Below are 14,905 nucleotides of genomic sequence, written 5' to 3'. Positions count from 1 at the left end.
GACAAAAGGTCCCTCATGATGTCTCTATAGCTGTTCATCAAGTGCCCCAAAGAAGCCCTCCCCTGGCCCTCTTGTTTGTACATAAGTAGAAGCCAGCTATGGCATGGGCATGGAGATGCAAGGGTTAAGTGTGACAGACAGCTGGCAAGCATCCAGAACCCAACATATCCAGCAGGTCTGGGGTTGGTCAGCTCTGGGGTGAGTGCCTAAGCCGACACACACGTCTTTCTTTTTTCTGTTGTCTTTTTTACTAAACATTAAATTATTTCTTAGGAAATAAAAAGCTATTTACATTGTAACTATATACAATAAGCCATCTGTAGCCTCACTATTGGCATGCACAAGGCAGGGTGTCTTTCCTACAGGTGTGCATGCTTCCTGAAGAGGACACAGATGTCCTCTCACCAATAACTGACCTCCTACGATCCCCCTGGGAGATGCTTTGTGTTGAATGTGGGGTTGGGGTCGGGTGGGACAGAAGGTGGGTGGTTTGTGGGGACCTCCTACGATCCCCCTGGGAGATGGATTGGGTTGAATGTGGGAGGGAGGATGGGGGGCCCGGAGGCTGGTGATTTGTGGGGAGAGATTGGGACTAAACAGAAGAACCAACCCAAGAAAAGAGAGCCCTGGAGCTGCCACTGGCAGAATAAAGCAAGGGACCTGTAGGAAGGTGCCCCCTTTGCCCGAAGCCCAAATACACCCATTTGTTTCTTTGTCTCTCCTTTTAATCAGTTAAGAATGCCTTTTTCTCTCAAAGCTAAGCATCTGCTTATTTATGAAGGGGTCCTTGGTAAAGAAAAGGTAAAAAAGACATTTTCACTTTTTCCATAATAATAATAATAATAGGAATCATCAAAAACAACAAGTCAGAAAGATGGTTGATCATGTGGCTTGCTGGTCTTAAACACTAGTGCAGTTAGGGATCTCCTTTGTGCTTTCGCTGTTCCCAATGGTGGCGATGCTTCCTGAAGGGAGAGAAGACAAGGAGAGGGAAGAATGTAAACTCCACAAGGACAGGGATCCGTGTCTGCTTTGTTTACTACAAAAAAAAGACACCACGAAGAGCTGGACCGCTGATGTTTAGTAAGCAGGGCACCTACACAGTTTCTCCCATCAGCTCTAGTCCATGCTTAATGGGTGCTATCGCCCCCTGGTGTGTGCTGTAGGATCAGCACCAGACTGTGAACTACAGGTTTGGCAGTTCAAACCCAACAGCTGCTCCTCGGAAACCCTTGCCAAGGTCACTATGAGTCAGAACCAACTCAATGGCAGTTAACAACAACAATCCCTTCACATTAACATGGAAGGTCAGATCAACTGACATTGATTGACATCCTATAGTTTATTGATAACAATAGTAATAGCCAGCGTGCATTGAACACATACTATGTGCCAGGCACTGTGCTAACAACATGTTAGCATTTATTTATCAAAGTAAGCATTCCAGATTTGCAGAGAAACACGGGGCTAGGGGTCATAGAGCTAGTGTATGGACCCAAGGCATGGACCCAAGGCATTCAGACTTCAGAATAATCACATGAGTGTGATTACTGATGAGGACATCAAATGCTCTTTAGAGAAAAGAGGAAGAAAATTCATAGTAATCTTAACTTCATCCACACCACTGTTACCAATCTTGATTGATTTTTATGGGGGAAAAAATACCTCAGAATTTTGTGTGACTAGAGGTGGCAGACAGACTCAAACATCTGACTATACCATTGTGACCAGTTCTCCCCACCACCAGGTCCAGTCCGATGTGAAGGTCAGTGGGCTGGCAGACACAGTGTGTGGAGACTAGGAGACCCAGGAACTTGGAAAGAGGTGGTATAGGTGTACATACCGATGACCCGTGTGTCCAGCTCTTTGTCCAGTAGTTCCTCAGGCTCAGTGAAATCACTGAGGGTGATCTTGGGGGCATTTTCACTTTGGCTCACAGATCCAATCATCTCCTGCTCTTTGTCGTGCTGAACTTGAGCATAGATATTAATCCAGGGGATTTTCCTACATGAGTGGGAGTAAAGTCAGTTTACGATCACAGGGCATTTTGAACTTGGGCAACTGGAAATCCTCAGTGATGGGGACGAAACCAAAACCCACTACCATCATGTCAATTCCGACCCTACGTAGGGTTTCTGAAGCCGTACATCTTTACAGGAGCAGAAAGCTTCATTTTTCTGGTGCAGTTGGTAAGTGCTCACCTGCTAACCTAAAGAATAGTGGTTTGAACTCAGCAGCTTCTCCTTTGAAGCAAGATATGGCAGTCTGCTTCTATAAAGATTTACAACTTTAGAAACCCTCTGGGACAACTCTACTCTCTCCTACAAGTGGGCTCTAAGTCAAAATGGACTTGTTGGCAGCTAACTGGTAATGACTTCATTCCCTGTCTTTCCTTCCCACAAGACTACATCCACCACATGGGCAAGAACTATGGTTTGGAAAGATGAGACGGATGAACTAAAGTTTGGAAGAGCAGAGAGGTTCAGACTGTATTTTGGGAGGGATAGTCATTTCTTCACCCTGTGTTCCAGCATCTCTAACCTTTTAGAGTCCCTCTGAACTACCTAGCTTCTCAAACTTCACTATGTATATGCATCACCTGGGGAACTCATAAAAATACAGATGGTCACTCCATAGCTCTAAAAAGGGTCAAGATCTGCTTTTCTACTATGCGCCCCAGGGTAACTGAAGCTGTTGATCCAGACCTAAACTAAGAGTTGCTATACTCTAAAACATTCGTTTCTTCCCCATCATGGGATTTGAAACAACTGGTCCTTGTGTCTGTAACATACTTCTTCAGCTCTACTCATGACAGTTTCCATATCCTTCAGAATTCAGTTAACTTTATCTCAGAGGAGTCTTTCTGACTACCGATCTGTTAGAAATACAAGGGGGGCTTCAAAAAGTTCATGAAAAAAATGGAATTGAAAGATAATGGATTTTTTCCACAAATATTTGAAGCCCTCTCATATGTAACGATGTCACACTATTCACAGAAGAAAGAAATAGGGTGCTGGTTTAGGGTGATATAATTGGTAATGTGTTTGGCACAGTGGAGGGTCAGAGACAAAGAGGAAGTGCCCCAACGAGATAGACTGGCACAGTGGCAGCAGCAACGGACTCAAGCGTGGCAACAGTAGTGAGGTTGGCCCAGAAACTGGGCAGTGTTTCGTTCTGTTGCGCATAGGGTCATTATGAGTTGGTACCAACTTAATGACATCTAGCAACAACAATAGTTGGTGATGACTATTAACTTGTGACCCTGTCTTTCTGTTCTCCTAAACTATAACCTCTGTGTGGGCAAGAACTATGACTTCTTTTGTTCATCCTTACATAGCAGTTCACACTCAATAAGTATTTCTTCAATGAATAATTAAATCTATGAGTAAATAACCCCAAACCTATGTTCTTTCCAATACTATATTTTAAAATGAAAAGACCATATTCTAATATTGTTACTATTAAGTGCTGTTGAGTCAGTTCCAACTCACAGAAACCAGGTTTCTGATGAGTGGCTAGTGGGGTTGAACCACCAACCCTGCACTTCAAACTGACTTTGTGGTCCAGCGTATTCCTACAGTACCACACCAGGACTCCTATTCTAATATATATATATACTAATATTTGTTATTTTGCTAAGTGTCTTGGAGTTGGTTCCAACTCATAGCAGCCCTATATAGCATTTCCAAGGAGCATCTGGTAAGCTTGAACCACCAATCTTGTGGTTCAAAGCAACCTTGCAGTCCAGTGCATTAACTGACAACACCGCAATACAGGACCATTATATCTAGAGGAGGCCTCCCTTATCTTATTTAATGATGGAGAAACTGGACTAACGCCCAGACATTTCACTAAACTGATTGGCACAGATGTGATTAAAACCTGGGATATGTGACACCCACTCAAATCCAGAACATTTCTAGCATTTCTAAGAAGAATCACTCTGTTCCCTTCATACCAACTAGGGTTACTTTCTGGCTTCTACATTCCTCAAGTCTTCAACGAGGCTGACCGTGGGGGCATTTAATAAGGTTTTCCTGTAGCTGATTCAGAGAAAAAAGTCTGAAAAGAGGTTCCTACCTTTTCTTATGTTCAGTTTCATGTCTTTAATATTTGCTTTCTATACATTATAGTTGGAGCCCTATGACTCCTACTGGTCTAAAATCCATTCAGTATAATTTACAAGAGCCTTAAATGAACAGATTCTTTGTGAGGCAGCAAACAGCAGGTCCTCTAAATGCGTATAATTAAAAATTCATGTTGGTTCCTAGTTTCTTCTTCTTATCTAAACACAAACATAGATTAATGACTCTGAATCCTTCTAATCATAAAAGTATACATCCCTAATAAATGTGGGATCTGCTGTAATATTTATTAGGTGCTGGGGACAACCAACGCATCCCCGATCACATAAACGTCAAAATTGTACCCAGAGTCCTTTGTCTGTCTTGTCCTGTTTTCCTAATGATTTCTATGAGGATATGGATAAATTTGCCCTTTTAAATATATTCATGTTATCTCAGTGTCTAATATCACATCTATAAGCAATTATATTTTTCATCTTTTTTAATAGATGGTCGGAAGGAAGTGCATTTTATGTCACAATTTGTGGCAGTAAAACAGTCTAGTTACTTTCTATTTCTTAATAGATCTGCTTGTAGGCCTGTTGGGAATATAAAGATAAGTGAAGTCTAAGTCCCATTTGTAGATGAGCAAGATGGGAATACAGAGATTGGATCACACAAACATACAGGCTTTAATAAGAGAGGTAAGAGGGAAAGATCCAAGTCTCCTAAAAAAACAGCGTTGTTTTTATTCATTTGTTCCATCTGTGAAGGAGTCCTGGTGTGGCACTGTCAGATAATTACTGGGTTTTGACAATCACAACAGTGGCACTTCAAACTCATCAGCTGTCCTTAGAAACCCTACACGGGGTTGCTGTAAGTCAAGATCGACTGGACAACTTAGCAACAACAATGATGATGAGTGTTACAGCCCAAGGGACTGTATAGAGAATTACAGCCTTGGAGACCCTATACAGCGTCACTTTGAGTTGGAAGCAACCTGTGGGTTCACAATGATATGCTAAGTTGATGATCTCACGAGTTCAGCAACATTTATCAAAGAAGAGAACATTTTCTAACATAAAGGAGAAACCGTGCCTTCATCTGCAGCTGCCTGACACAAAGGCCTCATTGCAGGACGGGCATTGCCCCTTGTCCTCAACAACTGTCAAGTTCTGGAAGTCAGGCTGTGATATTTTAGTTTAGTTTTGTTTAGTTGGTCTTCAAATCCAGTCACCACCAGGCTTCCCCAAAATCAAATCACTGGATGAGTGAAAGTGTTCTTTGCACATCACTAAAGCACTTCCATAAAGGAACACTGCCTTAACCCTTAACCCGACCGACGTTAGACCTTTTCTTTGTAATTGTGATATAAAGGGGTTTTCCCCTCTTTAAAGGTAACAGGGACAAGGAAGTTGATACATGCTGATCCAAGAGCCAGAAACTTACAACCAAACCAAACTCATTGCTCATACCAACCCTCTAGGACAGATAGATTCTTTAGACTGTAATCTTTACAGAAACAGACTGCCACATCTGTCTTCCGAAGAGTGACAGGGGGTGAGGGGTGGGGGGATGGGGGGGGAGAGGTTCAAACTGCTGACTTTTCAATGAGCAGTTGAGTGCTTAACCACTGTACCACCAGGGATTCTATGAACTCACATATGGTCAATTCACTGGGAAAGTAAACCTCACTCTGTCTTTGGGAAGAAATGGGAGAACACTGGCAGCTATTGTAGCTAATGCTGAAATATACGCTGAGAGAAACTAGAGTTTTGAAGCAAGGAATAATTCACTAAATAAGCGCTGACAGGGTGGTGGGGAGGGAGGGACAAGTGAGCCACTTTTATCATTGATCCCTTCCCAAATCAAAGGGCATTACCTTCACTGCCCAGAAGGACTCCCAGGAACAAGTTAGGCTTTTGAAACTCAACTGAAAAAAGTTAGTGATATTTTGACTGTACCTAATACCAGGTATCTCAAGAAGCACATCTCTAGTCTAGTGATATGTCCTAGTTAAGGATTCCTGATGGTACTATAGGATAAGCACTGGACTGCTAACCAAAAGGTTGGCAATACAAACCCACTAGCCAGTCTGCAGAAGAAAGATGAGGTTTTCTGATCCCGTAAAAATGTACAGCCTCAAACACAGTTTACAGGACCACTGTGATTTGGAATCGACTTAATGGCTATGTGTTGGATGGTGGCATATGTCCCAGTTAGTGACACACAAGGTCCCACTGGAAGGCAATTCTCTTCTTAGACTCTATTCTGGTAAGACACAGAGTAGGAGCTAAGTTTTGGTGATTATTTAAAATGTACTAGGTATAAGTCTGGAGTCCTGATGTGGTGCTGTATGTAGGATAAGCACTGAATTGCCAACTGAAAAGTTGGTGATTCAAATCCACCAGCTGCTCCTTGGAAACCCTATACAGTGTTGCTATGAGTTGGAACAGACTCAATGGCACTTAACAACAACAACATCAACAACAACAATATGTATATGTGCTATTATACTTGTCAAATAACACTTAAATAAAGCGTTAGTATTTCCCCCAATTTACAGATGAGGAAACTAAGGCTTACAAATTCAAACACCCAAGGTTATAAATGCTACAAGCTACAATCAGGTTTTTCTGATTTCAGAGTTCATTCTTTTCACCTTCTCATAGAAGTATCACACCAGAACACCATTTGAATACTGAGAAAGAGTTATTGATCTTCATTTCATGTTTTAAATAAGTATCCCTTTTTAAAATAAAACCTGTGGCCTTTCAGAGGAATACCTGGTTGGTAAAACAGATGAATGCACTTGGCCCCTAACCGAAAGGGTGGAGGTTTCAGTCTACTGAGAGACACCTTGGAAGAAAGATCTGGAAATCTGCTTCTGAAAAACTGGCCATTGAAAACTACATGGAGTCTACTTCTACTCTGATACCCACAGAACTGTCAGGCGGCAGGGTCAGCTCCATGGTGACTGGGGTCTGCTTGCAGCCTTCAGAAAGAATTTCTGAATATACAGACTTCATGTTTTGGATTAGTGTCTCTTTAGAAACAGGAAAAGGATAGAGAAGAGTGAAGGTTGGGTATTTTAGTGTGCAAATTTAAACAGAGATTCAGGGTCATTAGAACATAAGATAAGAAAATGTGTGTCCCTTATCAGATTTCAGCTGCCTGGGTGTTGAGCTGTATGGAGCACAGAGCTCCTGAACATTGAGCCCTCACATGGACATTTGGGTGATGTTTGATAACTCCTCATACGTCTCGTGAAAAGAACAAATTGATTTCATAGGCTAGTCCTCATCTTCCTAACTCATTATACCTATAAATTGAATATGTTCAGATTCTTAAATCCATTTATTGCCTGATCCTCAACCATCCCTGACTTTCCCATTGCCAAACAGGGCTTCCTGAAGGATTAAGATCACATTCTTATGATTTTAGTGCAACATGCCTTTTGGATTCCTGCCACACATTAAGATTTTAAGAATGCTGGTGGTGGGAAAAATCAGCTCTTCTGAACCTTACTCTCAGGTCGACAAGAGTAATCATAGCACATACCTTTTAAATTTGTAAATCAAAAACACAGCCAGGCCAACAAACACCACCGACAAGAGCATGAGCATGGCCGAGCTGCTGTGCCCAGCACTGGAGTCCACCAATGGAGCTAAGAGGGAAGAAGAGATGTTCACAAGGAAGCTATTAGCTGGAGGAGGAAGCCAAACTCATCCCCATCTTTATTTCTGGTCTCGAATGTCTCTGCATGCTTTGAGGCTTCAGGTAAATTGGCCTCTATCATGAGAGTGTTATCCCTGACCACATCTTCTTAAAGGAAAGAGACTCCTCCACTGTGCTGGGAAAATCATGTGGCACTTGGTGTCAATTGGGCAGTAAGTGTCCCATGGAGGGAAGCAGAATAAGGACTTGAATGTTCTTTCTCATCTCTAGACTGACTTCCTGTTGATGATGATCATACAGCGGCTCCTTGGGAACTTTGGATTAAATACTAATGCAGTGTTCCATTCTCTGTTCTGGTAAGATATAGCTGGATGGATATATTTGAGGCCTCCACATCTGGAGTCTTATATCAATAACAGCCATTTAGCAAATAGTCCTAGAGAGTCAGAGGTGGATACCCAATGGAACATACCCTTTGGATTCCTATCACAGGTTGCTGCTTCAACTCACACATTGTAAACGGTAAGGGTTTTTAATGATGATTTAATCTGGTCTTCCAGCTAAGATTTGTAGAATCAGAATCACAGAAATTAAGAGCCTGCGACAGGGGTTTACCATGGGTAACGTCATAGCAATTTCTGTTGTTAGTGGGGCTACCAAACCCAATCCCAACCTAACACAGATTGAAACAAAAGACAGAAAAATATCTTCATGTTTTCCCCTAAGATCACTCAGGGAGTCAATGGCTTCTAAGAAAGTCTTCCTGCCACTTCAACAGGATGCGTTCTAAACGGTGTAGTTAATCTCTCTGAAATTTCACTACACAAAAGGGCCCTTCTACAAAGCCATCTCCAGGCAGTTAGGGAGAAGTGTTTTATGATTATCTCCTCAGGCTCTCTGCAGGCTAACAGATGACCACTCTCTTTTTCCCAGCAGGCACTTACCTAACGTCAGCTGTGTGACATATACAACAACTTGAACTCCTGGCTTCAACTCAAACTGAACCAAGTTCTGGTTTAGAGCATTGAACAGCATCTCTACAACCTGGGAAATAAAGAAAGAGGGGCTGCAGGTGACAGTGTGACATGGAGCGATGTTCTCAGAGGGTAAACATCTAAGAATAAGATAAATAGCCAAACAATGATTTTGTTCATTCAGGGGACTACTTCACAGTTCTGAATTTGAGAAATGTGTATTAAGGTTACTGTAGCATCTTTCTCAATTTAGTTCTCACAGTTCTTAAGAGTTTTGTGAGCCAAGAAAGTAGTTGGTATCATTCTCTTACACTGAAGAGGAGACTGAAACAGAAAGACATGTGCCCATAGTTAAGAAGTACATCAGAGTTGGTAACAGACATCAATGTTTCTTTCAGTTCCTGGTTCGGTTCTCTTTCACCCATGCCTTTATAACCTATTATAGAAAAAAGCCTGTTGTGGGTTCCCAGTGGAAGAAAGTCAACCCATCATTCATTCTTTAATCTGATCAATTAATGCACACAGGGCGGGAGGCCTGCAAGTTAAAGTAGACATGTATGTGGCAGTCCAGTCCTCTGTGTTTATATCCTAGAGACAATGTGAAGTAAGCGACGAAGTCAAAGCTGCCTCTTGTTTCTGGAATCATTTTTCCACTTGACTTTCCTCCAGCAAGTCTCAGAAGACATAACAGATTTAATCACCCTAATTCCCACATCAAAGCTGAGGCTGACTTAGGTGTTGCCCCCAATTCTTAGTGAGTCTTATGCACCTTAAGATCCCAGCTACTAGTCATCTCCCTAATTACCTGTCTATCTAAATGATGCATATTGTACTTTCCAAATACAGTTCACACATGCCACTTGCTATTTCAAAATAAAGGGATCTTGTAAAAGCGATGTATGCATTGAGAAATTGTATTTATTTCTAGCCAACTTCAATATGCAATCTTGCAATGCAATGAGCCGTTTCCATTTCCAGAGAAATTGACTATAGTGTACCTATGCTGTTTGAGGACTGTGGATACATGTCGAGACAGAGTGACATCCAGGTGAGTACCAGAGGGACATGAGAAATGTCTACACAAAGGTTACCTCATACAGGAGTAAACACATTTGCTTCATGTTGGTTTTCAGAAGCCTCATTCTTACTTCTTTCTATATCTAATGATTTAGCAAGGAGCTCTGGTAGCATAGTGGTTATGAATTGGGCTGTCAATCTCACAGTCAGCAGTTCAAAACTACCAGCTGTTCCGCGGGAGAAAGATGAGGCTTTCTGCTCCCATAGAGATTTGCAGCCTTGGAAACCCTGTGCAGAGTCGCTATGAGTCGGAACTGCCTCCACGGCACATAACAACAACAACAATCACTTAGCAGCATGGGCAAGCTGGCCAGGGAAAGACCAAGGGCAGCCCATCAGACCCCATAAGAGTCAGGCATGAGAGGCAGAGGTGCACTGGGGTTTGCCATCTCCCTCACCACCAGGAGTGTGCAGATCACAGAACCATATGCCCATTTGTTAAGGGCAGTAAATCATCGGTTACAAATGCTGTTTCCTTAGTCAAAGCAAAATGAGGCAGTCCACTGCTCTCTAGAGAGACATGCTTGAAAGTCTCCAGAAGCAGAACTTAAATTGACCAAGATTTCTAGAGTCAAAGCCGTTTAAAGACAAAGAGCAAGTTCTCCTAGACTAGATACGGAAACTCAAGTCAGTCAACCAACCAATCATTCATTCAATCTCTCTTCCTTCTATCCCTCTCCCTGCCCCTTTGAAGCACACAGCATTGAGAGAGATGCATGAACAAGGGACAAGGATGCCAGTAGTTGGAATGAATGATGCCAGGGTTGTGTTTTCTTCCCATGTCGCTCAATGTACCAGTTTACTGGATTTGTGTTTACTCCAGTTAGAGCTAATTGTACTTCAAAGCCCTGGACTCTGTACAAAGGAAGGATAGACTGATGGGACAGTGGAAGGTTTTGCTTCCTTTGTTGGCTGGGAATAACTCTGTGTCCCCTGAAAGTACAGGCTGGGGGCAAGTGGCCTGGTCAAGTTTCTTCTCACTCACTTGTTCCAGGTCCTCTTCATTGCCTTTCCTCCGCTCAGTCAAGTTCTTGGGAGGAAGGACGAACAGCTCTGCTGACGTGGGAAGGCCTGGAAATATGGCCACAAGGATCTGGTCTTCTGGGACACTGGTTACCTGCAAAGATGTTTAGACCAACGGTGAGATCCCAGAGGAGGTTGCTGTAATTGTTGCTGTTAAGTGCCGTAGAGTTGGTTCTGACTCTTAGCAACCCTATATGGGGTCTCCAAAGAGCATCTGGTGAGTTTGAACCCCCAACCTTGTGGTTCAGACCTACCTTGTAGTCCAGTGCTTTATCCCACAGTGCCACACCAGCACTCCTTCCCCTAACCAATGACAAGGGGCAGGATTCAGCACAGCCCTAAGATTTCTACTGATTTTAAATATAAGCACTTTAAGCATAACACCCCAAATACATACAACAAGGTTTTTTGTTTTATTTTTCTCTTTCCCCTAGAGCTGCTTGAGAAAAAGGACTATTAGTTCTACTGCCTCCTCTGCTCATTTCTACATTTTTATGGAAACGGAAATAGTATTGCAGATGATTTTCTAAACAGTGTTTGCTGGGAACATCTGCAGACGTTCCTACCATATTATCTATTTTTCTGCACTGAGAAGACTGGAGCTTCTGGTTCATACATAAACAGACTGGTTGCAAATGAGGAAACAGGAGCTCTAGGCAAACACTGGGAAGTGCAAATTTTAAAAAGCCAACCAACTCTTGCTTTCACGTCATAAAACAGGCAGGTTTTTTTGTTTTTTTAAGTTAAACTAGCTCATATCAGTGAGTTTGCAGGAAAGGAGGTTCCTTCCTTCGTTAATGGTGGTGTTGGTTATGTGCCACAGAGTCGGTTCCGACTTATAGCAACCTTATACAGGGTTTCCGAGGCTGTAAATCTTCACAGGAGCAGAAAGGCTGATCTTTCTCCCACGGAACAGCTGGTAGTTTCGAACTGCTGACCCTGAGGTTAGCAGCCTGATTCATAACCACTATGCTACCAGAGCTCCTTTCGTTAATGGTAGAACTACAAAGTGATACAACAGCCAAATTGTTTTTCAAAAGACTTACTTTAGGGAGATAAAAAATATTCATGCCCTTCCTTCATTAATTGTAACTTGGAAAGTATGTATCCTAAAGAAATTATCCAAATTACAGGAAAGGCTACATGTAGAGGGAAAAATAAAAGTACTCACCACATAATTTATAATTGTGGATAAATGGGGAAAAATCAAATATTCGCAAGAAAAAAGAAAAATTAAGTAAATGTCGGTATACATATAAGGGGACATCAAAAACTTGTAGAAAAATGGAATTGAGAGATAATGAAATTTGTCCGTGAACTCTTTGAAGCCCACACATACACATACACATACACATACACATACACATACACATACACAAGGGTATGTTAAAAAGAATTATTAAAAAATCATAGAAATCTTTATTAGATAGAATGCTAAAATGTGAAATTATTGTTTCCTTACATATACTCTATCTAGGTCTATAAACTTCTAAAGGCAGTATTTCCATGTCTCTAACCTTTTTCCAAAGAATTCTATGCTCTCTGATTTATAACATGTCAAAATGGCAGTTTTGGCATCCTCAAGGGACTCAGATCGTGTTCCTTTGAAATGGTCTTTGAGTTTGAGGAGCAAAAAATACCCCAAATGAGCAAGATTAGGGCTAAAGGGTAGATGGGGTAGGGTCACCCAATGAAATTCGTGTAGGATGGTCCTCCTACTCTTGAAGAATGAGTACATGCATTGTCGAGATGGGCAGAAAAAAAAATCCTCAGAGCCATTTTCCTGGCCTTTCTCTCACAAACGCAGTTATTAATTTTCTAAAAATTTCTTTATAATAAGACCCCATGATCATCCTGTTTCCTTCAAGAAAATGTACCAAGATTCTGTCTTGGGAGTCTTCCAGAAAGATTGTTAGAGCCTCTGAGCTGACCTCTGTGCTCTAATTTTAAGGAATGGAGCAGTTAATGGAAGCCATTGTTTTGATTGGCCCGCTTCTCTTTTCCAGAAGATACCTGCAGAGCAGTGGATTTTTTATGTCTCTCCTGGCCACAGTCTTGGTAACTCCCATGAAATCACTGTTTTCCTGCTAGATCTGGGTAAAATGGGGAAAGCTGTTGAAAGGATGATCTGAGTCACCTGTCAGTGACTGATTAGAGGGTTCATTGTGATCATGAAAATTTGGAGTTTGAACACTGGTATAGGAGGTGCCATCTCAGAAGCAGGAATGGGGGAATCTTATTACCAACAAGAAAGAGGAGCCAGGAGCAGAGCTTGTCCTTTGGGCCTTAAGATCCCTGAAGGTTGAAACTCCTCAACCCAGGAGACAGATGGTGACACCGAGAAGCCTCAGAGAAGTAGCAGAACCAAAGGCCAGAGTAGGAGACAGCAGTGGGCTTCCAGCCCCTGGAGTCAGTATGCAGAGTGCCTTTGGTTTGGACAGGAGGCTCACTTGCAAATTGGGGTGCCTGTAGGCACTTAATTGGGGGTGGGGAAGAAGCAGCAGGCAGAAGGAGAGCTACGTTTGCTGCCCTCTACAGCTAGAGCTCTGGTAGCATAGTGGTTACGAATCAGGCTGGGAACTGCAAGGTCAGTAGTTCGAAACTACCAACTGCTCCATGGGAGAAAGATGAGGCTTTCTGCTCCCATAAAGATTTACAGCCTCGGAAACCCTGTACAGGGTCTCTATGAGTCGGAACCAACTCCACGGCACATAACAACAACAACAGCTAGAGCTCTAGTAGCATAATGTAGCATGGGGGTAGCGTAGTGGTTATGAATCGGGCTGCTAATCTCACAGTCAGCAGTTCGAAACTACCAGCTGTCCTGCAGGAGGACGATGCAGCTTTTAGCCTTGGGGTTGCTATGTGTCAGAACCAACTCCACGGCACATAACAACAAGAGTCAGAGCTGAGTGCCTTTGGCTTGAATAGCAGGTGGAGTTCCCTCTGGGCATTTGTCAAGAATTCTAAAAAAGCTTTGTAACTTTGCCCCAGCAGGGCAGAAGCCAAAGAACCTTGTTGCTGAGACGCCAAACACCTGTGGGCATGGCTGAAAAGACTGGAAGAGCTGTGCCTTGAGAATTTCTGAGCCTGAATCATAACCTGTTATCCTCCCTAAAAGTAGGCTTTCTACTCACATAAAGATTTACAGCTTCTGAAACCCTATGCAGGGTCACTGAGTCAGACGGACTTGACATTACTTAACAACTACAAACTTCTCTAATAAACTCGTATCATGAGTATTCTCTGTGATTTCTGAGCGGCCATTACAATGAATTACTAAAACCAGTGGAGAAGTAGAGAGTGTGCCAGGGAAGACTGGTGTCAGAATTGGTAAGAAAGATTGAAGGGTGGAGGCATGTGGGACCTCAACTTCACAGGAATCCATCTTGGACTGATGCTGCTTGATGGTGCTTTGCCTCCTCCCCACATGTGAAGTCAGAGGAGATCAGACATTGGCCCCATGGGCCAGCTCACCCTTCTTACAACAATACCCTAACATGTATACTGCTAAGAGAACTTGTCTGCAGCCATCACTGAACACAGAGACATGTTTAAACAGGCATTGTTTAGAATAAACATGTGCATGTATGAACTGGAACCCTAGTGGCAATATCTTGACAGACCCTGTGTGGAGATTTTATATATATATATATATATTGTTTTGTCATTATGAGAGAATAATGAGTAGTCTGAGGAAATATGTAAAAACATGTACAGCTGAATTCAGATCTACTTCCTTATATTTCTTCGGTTAGAAGTCTGTAAAAACTCAAATGAACAGAAACAATGAAAATAAAATAAAAGCCGTATAAATTGTGTTAAGGTGCTGAGATTATGAGTGAATTTTCTATTCCTGAATGCTGAGTAAAAGGAGTATATTACTTTTGTGATAAAACTTAAAAGTAAGCTTGTGCCTAAAGGCAAATTCTTGAAGAAAACAAAACTCTACATTCTCCGTCTATAAACAGTGTATTACTCTATTTCTGTGTCCTTCAAAGCAAATATACATTTCAATTCAGCTGAAATTTAGAGATCTGAAGAACAGATTTGATGCATTAAACACTAAAGACCGAAGATCAGAAGAGT

At 42.1% G+C, this 14,905-nt stretch overlaps 1 protein-coding gene across 1 annotated transcript in view; it reads right to left on the bottom strand.

Annotated features, from left to right (window-relative positions):
- Positions 1–887: 887 nt before the first annotated feature.
- Positions 888–14,905, bottom strand: part of SORCS3 (sortilin-related VPS10 domain containing receptor 3) — an 863,487-nt gene continuing 849,469 nt past the window's right edge. The window contains exons 23-27 of the mRNA XM_006831323.1: positions 10,779–10,910; positions 8,687–8,786; positions 7,626–7,731; positions 1,844–2,004; positions 888–965 (exon numbers count right to left, since the gene is read on the bottom strand). Coding sequence (XP_006831386.1) covers positions 901–965; positions 1,844–2,004; positions 7,626–7,731; positions 8,687–8,786; positions 10,779–10,910 — 564 coding nt within the window. The 3' untranslated portion in view covers positions 888–900. The remainder of the gene's footprint in view (positions 966–1,843; positions 2,005–7,625; positions 7,732–8,686; positions 8,787–10,778; positions 10,911–14,905) is intronic.

Source organism: Chrysochloris asiatica, unplaced genomic scaffold, assembly GCF_000296735.1.
Source record: "Chrysochloris asiatica unplaced genomic scaffold, ChrAsi1.0 scaffold00003, whole genome shotgun sequence".
Classification (NCBI taxonomy): domain Eukaryota; kingdom Metazoa; phylum Chordata; class Mammalia; order Afrosoricida; family Chrysochloridae; genus Chrysochloris; species Chrysochloris asiatica.
Note: the sequence above shows the minus strand (reverse complement) of the source record. Positions and strands in the feature narration are given on the sequence as shown.